This window comes from Acinonyx jubatus, chromosome A3, assembly GCF_027475565.1.
Source record: "Acinonyx jubatus isolate Ajub_Pintada_27869175 chromosome A3, VMU_Ajub_asm_v1.0, whole genome shotgun sequence".
Taxonomy (NCBI): domain Eukaryota; kingdom Metazoa; phylum Chordata; class Mammalia; order Carnivora; family Felidae; genus Acinonyx; species Acinonyx jubatus.
Window position 1 is genome coordinate 29,914,392 of NC_069388.1, and position 13,096 is coordinate 29,927,487.

The 13,096-nt window shown below is 35.7% G+C and overlaps 1 protein-coding gene across 5 annotated transcripts in view; it reads right to left on the bottom strand.

Moving 5' to 3' along the window:
* Positions 1-13,096, bottom strand: part of RNF24 (ring finger protein 24) — a 76,502-nt gene that overhangs the window by 20,955 nt on the left and 42,451 nt on the right. For all 5 annotated transcript variants that reach the window (XR_008289189.1, XM_053200206.1, XM_027069633.2 and 2 more), the window contains 2 exons: positions 8,178-8,327; positions 2,204-2,246 (listed from right to left, as the gene is read on the bottom strand). Coding sequence is in view for 4 of the 5 variants with exons in the window: in XM_053200206.1 (XP_053056181.1) it covers positions 2,204-2,246; positions 8,178-8,320 (186 nt within the window). In the remaining variant the exon portion in view is untranslated. The remainder of the gene's footprint in view (positions 1-2,203; positions 2,247-8,177; positions 8,328-13,096) is intronic.

Genomic DNA, 13,096 nt, shown 5'->3' on the forward strand with positions numbered 1-13,096 from the left:
TTAAATGTGTAATTAAAAAATATCTCATTATACTCACACATATTTTTCTATTGTATATGTTACTCATTTCCCCTCTTATTCAATATTAGAGAAAATCTCTTTTATAGCTTGAGACAGAACATTTTTTAGCAACATTCTTTCTTTGAAAAAAAAATTTTTTTACGTTTATTTTTTGAAGGGGGGGGGAGAGAGAGAGAGAGAGAGAGAGAGAGAGAGAGAGAGAGAGAGAGAGACCACAAGCAGGGGAGGGGCAGCTAGTGAGGGAGACACAGAATCTGAAATGGGCTCCAGGCTCTGAGCTGTCAGCACAGAGCCCAACACAGGGCTCAAACTCATGAACCGTGAGATCATGACCTGAGCTGAAGTCAGATGCTTAACCAACTGAGCCAGCCAGGTGCCCCAGCAACATTTTTTCAACTTGAGCAATGATGCAATGTTCTCCCAAAAAGCAATTTTAAATCCCTTTGGGTATAGATTAACTTTTAGGAAAAGATATTAATACATTCTCATCTGGACTAAGTGCTAACCCAGGAGGAAAATAAATGAGGTCGACTCTCATGATTCAGTAAAACACAGTATTGGCTGACGGGAAGTGAACGATCACTAATATATAAAAGATTAAAAAATAAGGTCAATCTTAATTTTAGAAGTTTTGCTTATTATTTTGCATTACTATCCCCAGGAAATTTTAGCTCTACCCAGAGTTATGTAAATGAACTTAAAATTCATCCAGTCCCTACCCTGACTCTGTGGTGACTGGACACCAAAAAAAATGCCAAGTGATAAGAGAATGGATTATTATTTAAAAAGAAAGTTTCTGAGAATAAACAGCTTATTATAACTACATGCCATCTTAAAGTGAAAAAACAGGCAAGTGAAATTTGGAGAAAATCTCCCAATTTTGAGTATCTTATATTCCTGAACCAAAAATGGTTTTCAGGGCATATTACATTTTCAGAAATCAAAAGCTACCATCCGACTACACAGGGATGTACTAAATTTCCAACTCAGTAGATTTTAAAGACCATTTTACTTTCTGTCTTCTTACTGTATTAATTCTATCAGTCAATTTCACTTCTTGAATAACCATCAAGGCCAATTTTACTTTCTACTTAGCTTACATACAAATCTTATAGGCTGTCAAGTTTACGATAATGTTGAGACAACAGGATTCATTCATTTAGAAAAACTAAAACATTCAACTCTGTGTATAAATCCCACATGAGACCTATGGGAAAGAGCGTGGGGTTACCTATGAACATCAGTGTATACATCTAAGGAATTTGACAAGGAGCTCAGATTTCAAAAAGACACGAACAAAAGATGTATAAAAAAAGATACGTAATCCTAAAACAGTGACATGGTCTTGTAGTGTCAGTGTCAGTTAAAGGCCCAAATAAGCTAAAGCTTGCCCCACAACCCTTCAAAAAAAACCAACAACAAAACCCAACAAAAAACTAAAAAAAAAAAAAAAAAGCAAACAAAATCTAAAAAACAGAAAGCAAAAAACTAAGGACAACAAAATAATTTCATACTTTTGACCAAAACAAAATTAAGGAACACCTAGACCCACTGTTTGGAGTAAAATGTTAATGGATGACACATGAAAGAAAAAACAAATTGTACTTGGCCGTCAAGAAAAGCTAAGTTTATTACCTTAAAAAACAAATCAGTAAAAGGATGATAGTACAAAGGGCTAGGGGTTAACAATAATGACCCAAGTATTTGGATTTCTGGTGGTGTGACATTAATAGAAAGGGGGAGGAGATGAGATCACTATAATACAACTGGTCCCCTCTGAGGAGCTGGTGTCTTCTACTGGAAGAGGTGAAAAAAAAAAAATTCATTTCATGGAATCTCTGAATGCCACTAGATTAACCATAGCTTTAAGGATTATAAACCACAGCATCTCCCTTTAGCAAAATGTTGGCTAAACCTCCCTGTTATATTATTATATCATCTGAACTTTCTATAACTTCAAATAATACTTAAAGAAAATACTTAAAGAAGTTGACCTATTTTGTATTACAAACTGGCAAGTGAAATGCTAAAATGAACGCAAGTAAATTCAGCCCCAGATTAAAATATGAGTGGAAATCTAAATTCTCATTTTTTGGCAAAAAAACAAAACAAACAAAAAACAACCAAAAAAAACAAAACAAAAAACATAAAGATCAAAGCCAATCTGAAGTAAATTTCTCACCTGTTTGTAGGCATAAAATTCTTTGTGCGCTTGATGTCTTAGCCTAAAAGACAGAATATGAGTAATGTGATACTGAGGTTTCCAATGTAACAATTTGATAAAAATCTTAAACAGATTTTTGATATTAATTTATATCATTTATTGTTTAAAATCCAAAACCTTTATCCTGAAAAATACCCACATGACCTGTTACCATGTTATGACAATAACCATAAAATATTATCAAAATATTAACTCAAGTGAAATCTCATTAAAACAAAATCTTAACACAACAAATATTTTAATGAACAAGCCTCAATTTATATTGGTGATAGTCCACTGGTTTCAGTAATATTTAATATATTACATTTTTCTTAATTAAAAAATTAAGCATAACATCCATCTAATAATGTACAAAAACTTTAAGAATACAGTTAAATATGTTAAAATATATACATTTATACACTGCTGTAACTATCACCCAGATCAAGATATAGAACATTTCCAGGACCCCTGAAATGACTCGTCCCAATCAGTATCTACTCCTAAGAGGTACCCACTATCTTGATTTCTACCATTACAGATTAACTGTGCTTGTTTTGAGCTTCACATAAATGGATCATTTGGTACACTTTTTATGTTGGCTTTCAGCTAACAAATACTTGTGAAATTCATCCACATTGCAGTAAATCTTTCTGACTGACATATAGTGCTCCACTGTGTGAATATAAGACTATCCGTTCCGCTGTTGATGAATATTTAGGTTACTTCCAGTTTGGGGCTATTATAAAGCTGCTAAACAAATTCTTCTACATGTCTTTTAGCAGACATATAGACTCAATTCTGTTGAGTATATACGTAGGAGTAGAATTGCTAGTCAAAATGCTTATACCAATTTCTACTCCTAGATGTAATGCATGAGAGCTCTAGCTGTTTTAAATTTTTGCCACTACTTGGTAGGGTTGGTTAAAAATTTTTTTAGCTGGACTAAAGCCCAGGGCTCTGTCGGTTAAGCATCAGACTTTGGTCAGGTCTTGATCTCATGGTTCGTGGGTTCGAGCCCTGTGTTGGGCTCTGTGCTGACAGCTCAAAGCCTGGAGCCTGTTTCAGATTCTGTGCCTCCCTCTCTCTCTCTGCCTCTTCCCCATTTGTGCTCTGTCTCCCTCTTAAAAATAAACATTAAAAAAAAATTTAGCCAATCTGATAGGTCTATTCAGTGGTATCTCATTTCAGTTTTAATTTGCATTTCCCAAATGATGTTAAGAATCCTTTTATATGCTTATTGTCCATTTGTATATCTTCCTTTAAAAAATACCTATTTGGGTCTTTAAAAAATGAGTTACCTTTTTCTTATCAATTTTTCTTTACATATATTATATATATATTAGATATCTAACATATCTAATATATATATATGTATACATACATATATTAGATATACTCTGTTGGGTCTATGTACTGCAATTATCTCCTACTCTGTGGCTTGCATTTTCACTCTCTTGATGGGTGTATCTTTTGATGAACAGAAGCTTTTAATGTAAATTAAGTCTAATTTACAAACTCTTCCCAATGTCAGTTCTTTTTGTGTCCAGTTAAAGAAATCTCTGTCTACCCCCAGATCATGAAGATATTCTCTTGTGTGTACTGTGAAAACAATGTGTTATTTTACCTATCACATTTAGGTATCCATTTGAAATTATTTACAATCCATCTGAAATTAGTCTTTATATATATGATGTAAGTAGGGGTTAAGATTCTTTTTATCCACATGCAGATTTTCATTTGACTCATTTATTGAAAAGTCCCTATTTCCCTTTTGCATTTCAGTGGCATATCTGTTGGGAGACAGACCCAATATGTGGGTCTGTTTCTAGAGTTTCTATTCTGTTCCACTGGTCTATTTGCCTGTTCTTGTATACTAGGTTGAACAGTGTAAAAAATTCATGTCTGCTGGAACCTCAGAATGTAGCCCTATTTGGAAATAAGAGTCTTTGTAGATTATTTAGTTAAAATGAAGTCATATTGGGATTAGGGTAGACCCTAAATCCAATACGACTGGTGTCCTTAGAAGAGAAGAGAGACCATACAGAAACACAGGGAAGAAGGCCAGGTAAAGATAGAGACAGACTGAAATGATACAGCTACAAGCCAAAGAACATCAAGGATTTCTGGTAACTACCAGGAACTAGCAGAGGCAAGGAAAGATCCTCTCTTACAGCCTTCGGAGGGAGCATGGACCTGCTGACACCTTGATTTCAAACTTCTAGCCTTCAGAACTGGATTTAATGTTTATTTATTTTTGAGTCAGAGAGAGCGCGAGCAGGACAGGGGCAGAGAGAGAGGGAGACACAGAATCCAAAGCAAGCGCCAGGCTCTGAGCCGTCAATGCAGAGCTGGACATGGGGTCGAATCCACAAATCATGGGATGAGATCATGACCTGAGCCGGCCAAAGTTGCATGCTTAACTGAGCCACCCAGGTGCCCCTAGTGGGTTAGGTGTATTAAATGCATTTTTGATTATAATATTCTCAACTTACATTGGGTTTACTGGGATGTAACCCCACTGTAAGCTGAGGAAGATCTGTACGTGTATATTGTTCTCCAGTTACTTTCATCTCTGTCTTAAAAAGGTATTCTCCTGCTTAAAACTAATAGCAGTATAGGGGTGCTTGGCTGGCTCACTTGGAAGAGTTATGTAACTCTTGATCTCAAGGTCGTGAGTTCTAGCCCCACATTGGATGTAGAGATTACTTAAATAAACTTAAAAAAAAAAAAAAAAAGAATACCACTATAACTTTTAAGTGTGTCTCCTCTCACCTCCATGGTTCATTCCTTCTCACAAATCCTTCACAACTAGCTCACTCTCCTTAATACTATTTATATTATACTGTATTTATTAATATGCCCGTATCTCTTAAGACAAACACCAAAATACTTCCTTGATTCTATAGCAAACTGCACACCTACCCTACCCCAACCTAATCTTTTCTCAGCCAAGATTCTTCAAAGAGGAGGTCATATTTCTTGTATTCATTTTCACCTGCTGGTCAGGCCTTGCCCCATTACAGTCCACCTTTCATCACCCCTGTATCCATGCTACTGAAACTTTTCTAACTAAAATTATAGATGCAAGCTTAATTGTCAAATGTAATGGGAACTTTTGACATAACTGACTTAATCCACTGAAATGCTACTTGTGGGGTTCCTGTCCTATGATTTTTCTTCCTATCTTCTTCTATCCCCTTCTAGTCTTTTCTATGGGATCCTCTTAAATATCAGTGTTTTCCTAGGATTTTGTCCTGGATCCATTTTATTTCTCTATACACATTCTTTCTAGGGGACCCTCCTGGCCTCAGCTTCTACCTATTATTACATGACTCCCTTTTTCTAGACAGATTTCTTATAAGCTTTAGACCTATATATCCAATTGTGTACTAAATATTTTGACTGTTAACACAAAAAAACTCAGTCATCCCATGTCTAAAATGGAATCTATCATCTTTCCACCCCAAACCTGCCTGTTTTCTAGCTCTATAAAGGGACTGCTATCTTCCCAGCTGCCTAAACCAGAAGTCCAGGAACAATTCTGAGCACATCTTTTCTTGTCCATCATTAATATCTGGTCACCAAATTCTGTTCATTTTCACCACCCAAGTATTACTCACAACCATCCATAACACCCTATGTAGCTCTACTGTCATTATCTTGGTTTAAGACCTAAAAATTTTTGTTAGATAACTCAAAAGCCCCCCTATAACTTTAGTTTTCAATTATTTCTTACTTTTAAGTGTTTATTTTTGAGAGAGAGAGAGAGAGAGAGAGAGAGAGAGAGAGAGAGAGACTATGAATGAGACTGAGAATGAGAATAAATGGGGGAGGGGCAGACAGAGAGGGAGCCACAGAATCCAAAGCAGGCTCTGGGTTATCAGCACTGAGACCAATGTGGGACTCAAACCCAGAAACTGTGGGATCATGACCTAAGCTGAAGTCGGATGCTCAACTGACTGAGCCACTTAAGACGCCCCAGCTTTGATCATTTTAAAGGAGCTGAATCCATAAATCTCCAGATTAACTTCAAATGACTTGTTAAATCCAAATTTAATATATGAAAGGTTAAAACTAACACTAGGTTCATCAGAAAGGAAAAGCTCCTTACATCATGATTTAATTTTCAAAATGGTACCACGGACTTGTAAATGAAGTTTAGAAATGTTTGAACATTTCTAAAAGACTGGTTTCTCTAATTAGACAAGATAATTTTATTTTAGTATAGCAGATCCCCACTTATTTGCTTTGTTAGATAAATAATAAAAAAAGATACAGAAAGGATAAAATGAAGTACAATGGTAATATATGAAGACAACCGTTATCATTTTTTTCCCTTTCTCTACCTATTTGCTTGATTATTCAAAGGAATACAATGAAGTAAAATGGTGTTTCACAATTGATTTCTCAAAAAGCTTACCCAGAATCACAATTGGTATATTAGTGTTTTTCTTAAAACAAGGTTAAAGGCTTAGTTCTTAGACATAGTAATAAAAACTATACTATGAGCTAGCTTGAATATTTTAGAATATTTTACATATATAAAACTCCTTCATTAATGAATCTTTAAAAAATATTTTGTTATATTATTATATTATTTTATCTTTTAAAGTATAATTTGGTTTCAAATATTAAATTCACAAATTTCTTAGTTAAAACCACTATTTATAGCGAAACCAAAAAATTTAGTAGATCTGAGGGAAGAAATAACAACAACAAAAAATCAGCAGTCCTCTGCCATCCTCCCCAAAGATAATCATATTTTAAGGTTATGAAGTCCTGTTTTTGCTATGGCTAATTCCTTCATTCAAAAAAAAAAAAGCCAAATATTTACATAACATTTATCAAACTATTATTAAAAAAATGTTAGAAAAAAGAAATTTCTGCAAATAACATTTTTCCTAAATGCTATAATTATATTAGTTAAGTGTTTATTTATTACTCTGAGAAAGACCTAAAAATCCTAAGTAGCCAGCATATCTATGAGAGGTAAGAAGTGATTACATTTTGTGAGAACTTCAAAAAAGATTCAATTTCTGTAGGAATGTAGACTTATTTATCAGAATATTGGAAACAATACACTAAATTAATTCAAATTTGGCCATCAGTGAGTAGTCACTGGTGGCAACAATTAATTATTGCTTAAAGACATCTGATGAGGGTATGTATCGTAACCATAATCACATTCTGTACAAGCACTAAAAATTGTTAGAGGTATAGGTGTTTAATAAAATCCAACTTTCTACTCTTTTACTCATAAAGCTCTTTGAACAATACAGTATATGAATTTTTACAGTCTTTAAGTTTCAGCTTTGAAAACTAAAAAGAATAAGACGTTTGTTTAAACAATTATGAGTAAGTCAACTGTGAATCTTTACTGGCCAAATCCATTACTCCTTCACGTGAGGTGTTATCCTTTGTCACTTCTCCATACACGTGCTGCAGAGCTTTTGGAATATTTAGTGTTTTATGCAGATAATCAATCACCTGAACACTTGACCAAAGGAACTTAAAATCTTAAGAGACCACAAGAACCTGTTTAAAGGCTTGGACCTTGTCTTGGACATTGTTTTCTAATCCCTAATGACTTTAGCTAACAATGACGCAACACCATCCTTGAAAAGATATCTTGAAATCTTTGTGAATGTAGATTAAATCTTGGGAACAGATAATAAGTGTATCTGGACCAGGTGCTAATATGTTAGAAAAATAAATGGGGACAATTTTCTTCTATAGAGTAAAACACATTCATCAACAAATAGGATTGAAGACTGTATAAAGGTGTTTTATTCATTAGTAACTAACTCACAGAAGGTTAAAATGTTTAGCAACCTTAATTTTAGAAAATTTGCTAATTATTGCACATATACAATTTTTTAACCTAAGGGCAAAAAGCTGATTTATAATTGATTAATATATTCTGAAGTAACACAGAATGAAAACTGATTACCTAATCAAGTAGCAACAGAAGAGTAAACTAAGGATGAAGACAAATATAGCAGTGCCAAAAACCACAATATATATGTTGAGAGGCAGATTCTGGAATCCAATATTAGGCATCCTGAAGTTGTAATGTGGGAAATCCGAGCTCATGGATGAACTGTGGGGGGGAAGAAAAGAAAGGAAAAAAATTAGGTTATAAAGACTAAGAACCAAGATAGCATTATCTTTGAATGTATATAGAGGCAATAATTTTCTTAAGACTTGACCTCATTTGAAATAAATATGATAGACAAAGAGTTAATATTCTTGCCATTCATTTATCATGCTATAAACATATTTTATTTTTAAAAATTTGTTTTTTAAAGATCATCAGTTTATTTGAAAGGTGATCACCAGAGGATAGCACTTTAAATTCCCAATATTGATAAATTTTAAATTGTGACAATTTAAAGTTATAAACAAGGTTATTTTCCCTTCCTTTAACACATCATAATATTGTTTTAAGGACTACAATGAAATATTTTAGGCTGAAAACTTTCTTAGTATCCTCTTAAAAAGGTTTTGAATTTCTTGTCTAGTTGTGGGGTTTTTTTCCCCCCTTTCTTTTAAATTTTAGTTAATATACAGTGCAATACTGGTTTCAGGAGTAGAATTCAGGGATTCATCACTTACATACAACATCACCCAACTAGCCCATCTCCCACTTCCCTCCCTCTGTCAACCCATAGTTTGTTCTTTATCATTAAGAGTCTCTTGTGGTTTGTTTCTCTCCTCTTCCTCCGCTCCTTCCCATATGTTCATCTGTTTTCTTAAATTCCACATGAGTGAAATGTTATTTCTCTTTCTCTGACTTACTTCATTTAGCATAATACACATCATTGCAAATGGTAAGATTTCATTCTTTTTGATGGCTGAGTACATATATACATACCACATGTATGTATATATCCATTCTTCTTTATCCATTCATCAGTCGATGGACATTTGGGCTCTCTCCATAGTTTGGTTATTGTTGATAATGTTGCTATAAACATTAGGGTGTATGTACCCCTTTGAATCTGTATTTTTGTATCCTTTGGGTAAATACCTAATAGTGCAATTGCTGGATAGTAGGGGAGTTCTACTTTTAGCTTCTTGAGGAACCCCCATAGTGTTCTCCAGAATGGCTGCACCAGTTTGCATTCCCACCAACAGTGCAGGAGAGTTCCCCTTTCTCTGCATCCTCGCCAACACCTGTTATTTTTTGTGTTGTTAATTTTAGCTATTCTGACATGTGTGAGGTGGTACCTCATGATGGTTTTGATTTATATTTCCCTGATGATGAGTGTTATTGGGCATTTTTTCATGTGTCTCAGCCATCTGGATATCTTCTTTGGAAAAGCGTCTATTCATGTCTTCTGCCCATTTCTTAACTGGGTTATTTGTTTTTTGGGTATTGAGTTTGGTAAGTTCTTTATAGATTTTGGATAGTAACCATTACCAGATATGCCACTTGCAAATATCCTCTTCCATTCCACAGGCTGCTTTTCGGTCGTGTTGATTGCTTCCCTCACTGTGCAGCTTTTTTTTTATCTTGATGAGGTCCCAATAGTTCATGCTTGCTTTTGTTTCCCTTGCCTTTGGTGACAAGTCTAGTAAGAAGTTGCTCTAGACAAGGTCAAAGAGGTTAATGCCTATGTTCTCCTCTAGGATTTTGATGGTTTCCTGTCTCACATTTAAGTCTTCATCCATTTTGAATTTATTTTTGTGTATAGTGTAAGAAAGTGGTCCGGTTTCATTCTTCTCTATGTTGCTGTCCAGTTTCCCCAACACCATTTGTTGAACAGACTTTTTCCATTGGATATTCTTTCCTGCTTTGTCAAGGATTAGTTGACCAGAGAGTTGTGGGTATGCCACAAATATTTATTGAGTACTTACTATGTACTTGACACTACTCTAGAAACTTGAGATCCTACCTAAAACACCTTTACAAGTTACATTCATTCATGAAAAGGTACTTCACTGAAGTAATGCCAGGAATCAATAGACATATGAAAAAGTTCAACCTCAAAGTGCAAACTGTGCCCCACCCCACCAAAACAAAAATAGAACAAGTCTTAAGATCTTAAAAACTTTGTAACCTTTAAAGTAAGGAACATTAATAATGGTAAAATATTGGAAATAACTTAGATATCTCACAAGGAGGTAATGATTAAATAATTTTATTAAGTCATGTTACAGTATTATGAGGTCATAAAAATCTGTTTCGGTAAATTTTAATGTCAAGGGAAATATAAGGCTATGTGGGAAAAATTAAGCAGGATATAGATTGTATATTAAACATGATCCCATGGGGCACCTGAGTGGCTCAGTCGGTTGAGCATCCAATTTCAGCTTAGGTCATGATCACACAGTTTGTGGGTTCAAGCCCTGTGTCGGGCTCTGTGCTGACAGCTCAGAGCCTGGAGCCTGCTTTGGATTCTGTGTCTCCCTCTCTCTTTTCCCTTCCCCTGCTTGCAACTTTGTCTCTCTCTCTCAAAAATAAACAAACATTAAAAAATATTTTTAAGAATGATCCCAATTTTGGAAAAGGTTAAAAAAAAGGATATATATGTACACCTATATGGGTAGTACACACTGGTATGTATGTGTGCGTGTATGGCAGAAAAAAGCCTGAGAGCTAATACGTCAAAATGTTAACGGTGGCTTGTGGTTTATTTTTTTTTAATTTTTTAATGTTTCATTTATTTTTGAGAGAGAGAGAGAGAGAGAGAGTGTGAATAGGGGAGGGACAGAGAGAAAGGGAGACACAGAATCTGAAGCAGGCTCCAGGCTCTGAGCAGTCAGCACAGAGCCTGACGCGGGGCTCAAACCCACAAACCGCGAGATCATGACCTGAGCCGAAGTTGGACACTTACCCAACTGAGCCACCCAGTCGCCCCCATTTTGATTTTCTTCTTTTTTTAACTCCCTTTATTAAGTCAGGCCTTGTTCTGATCATTTTAATGACTTTATTTTATCTCCACATAAAACTTCTATGTAGGTAGGTACCATAATATCTCCCATTTTATAGATGAGGAAACCAAAGATAAGAGAGTTTTGGTCACATAGTCATGACTGACCAAGTATGTACAGGAGCCAGGGCTTCTCTACCTCCAAAGCCAGTGCGCCCTCACCCTATATGTTCTACAATCTTTTTCTTGTGTTGTTCTTATAATCAGAAAACAGCAAATATTGTTTAAACCTTCAAAAGGGGGATATTTCTGTCCATTTGTTTGGTAATACCGATCTCACCACATAGTTCAAAACCCAAGAATGGAGGCTGCCCCCTTCATTAGATGATGAGCTACACTAATAAAGTGGCTCATCACACCTTCTCACTAGAACTTTTCTTGTCATTTGGATCCATTGCAAAATGGTCAAAATGAAGAACAACTGCCAGGCTTGATTATCAAGACCACATATTGATAACTGAATTATAACAATCACTACTGCCAAAATCAGAACAAAAGTAAACAAAAACCCACCAAACAAAACATTTCAACTTTTATTTATATAAGGTAAATTAAAAATATGTTTACCGATTTTTAATGTCTTTCTTGGTTCCCAGAAGGGTATACTTAAATTGCAGACACTACTGAGATATTGACTGGCTGGATCTAAAATCTAATGTCTTATTATTACTTTAATTTCCAGCTTCTAATAACTTATACCAGGAAGTCAACAGCACAAAGAACAACTTCATCCCATGGAAACTCTTCTCTGAGAACTTCCAAACATAAATAATGGTTAATATTTAGTTTTGAACTTTCAGCCATTTTCTGCAAGTGCTTTTTTACTCAGATACATAATTTCCTTTTTCCTATACTCAGATCATCTTGGAAGGGAAGGAAAGAATTAAGGACAACTTTACTAAATATATCTAGCACATACATTATAGAGTTGTAAGAAAAGTACAGCTGCACAAAACTTCACCCTTAATCTCCACATTGCTGACAGGGCCTCACCTGATGACCCTTGCTACAGTCAAGACTTTGATGATGTCCTTCAATCCCTTAGAAATATCCCTCACCAGACAAATTGGGCTTGGTAAAAGAACTCTCACTTTAGGAAACAAGAGATTAAACATCCATGCTAGAAGGGCTAACAGAGAGGAAATAGGCAAAAAGAAAGTGGTGTGGTAGAAAAAAGGACAGGTTAATAGTCAGCAACTTCGGATGTTGCTCCCAGGATAACACTAGCTAGATGTCAGCATTTGGCCCATCTATACCTTAATTATCTCATCTTCAAATGGAGTAATGCCTATGCTACCAACTTCATTGGATTCCTGGAAGGATAAAATGAGACCACAGATACTGAAGTGTCTGAGAACTCTAAGAGTCATGACCAAATACTAAAGTTTTAGTGTGTGTATGTGTGTGTGTGTGCGTGCGCGCGTGTGCGTGCATTTGGCAGGGACTGGAGGAGGGGTGACACTAAATAAAAGAACATAAAAGAAGCTCTGACAAAAATCAAGTCTCTGGAGAGGATTTCACCAAACCAAGCACTCCTTTCTCAGGGAGCTCCTCTGCACACACTGTCAAGCTTTGTGTCAAGTGGCCTGCCAATCCAGTCCCCAGTGGTAGGAACTGGAAACTTATCCTTTCTAAAGGAAGCCATCAATATAGGCCAGCAGGGCATGTGTCAGTGGTGTTGAGAACACTGCCCTGTAGGAGTTCTTGCACTGGGTGGCACCACCAACAAAGTCTTGAGGAATTTTGAACAGGTACACAGATATGCAGACTGAGAGGTAGCGCTGCCATTAGAGGGGAAAGACATCTACCTCGGTGCTCCTGAGAGCTGGCTGGCTGCTGAGACTTTCCTAGGAGTTCTCCCTTCTTAGCAAGGCCTTACAACCTATTACCAGAGGGGTGAGGTTGGCAGGGGATATGCTGATGCTGAACACAT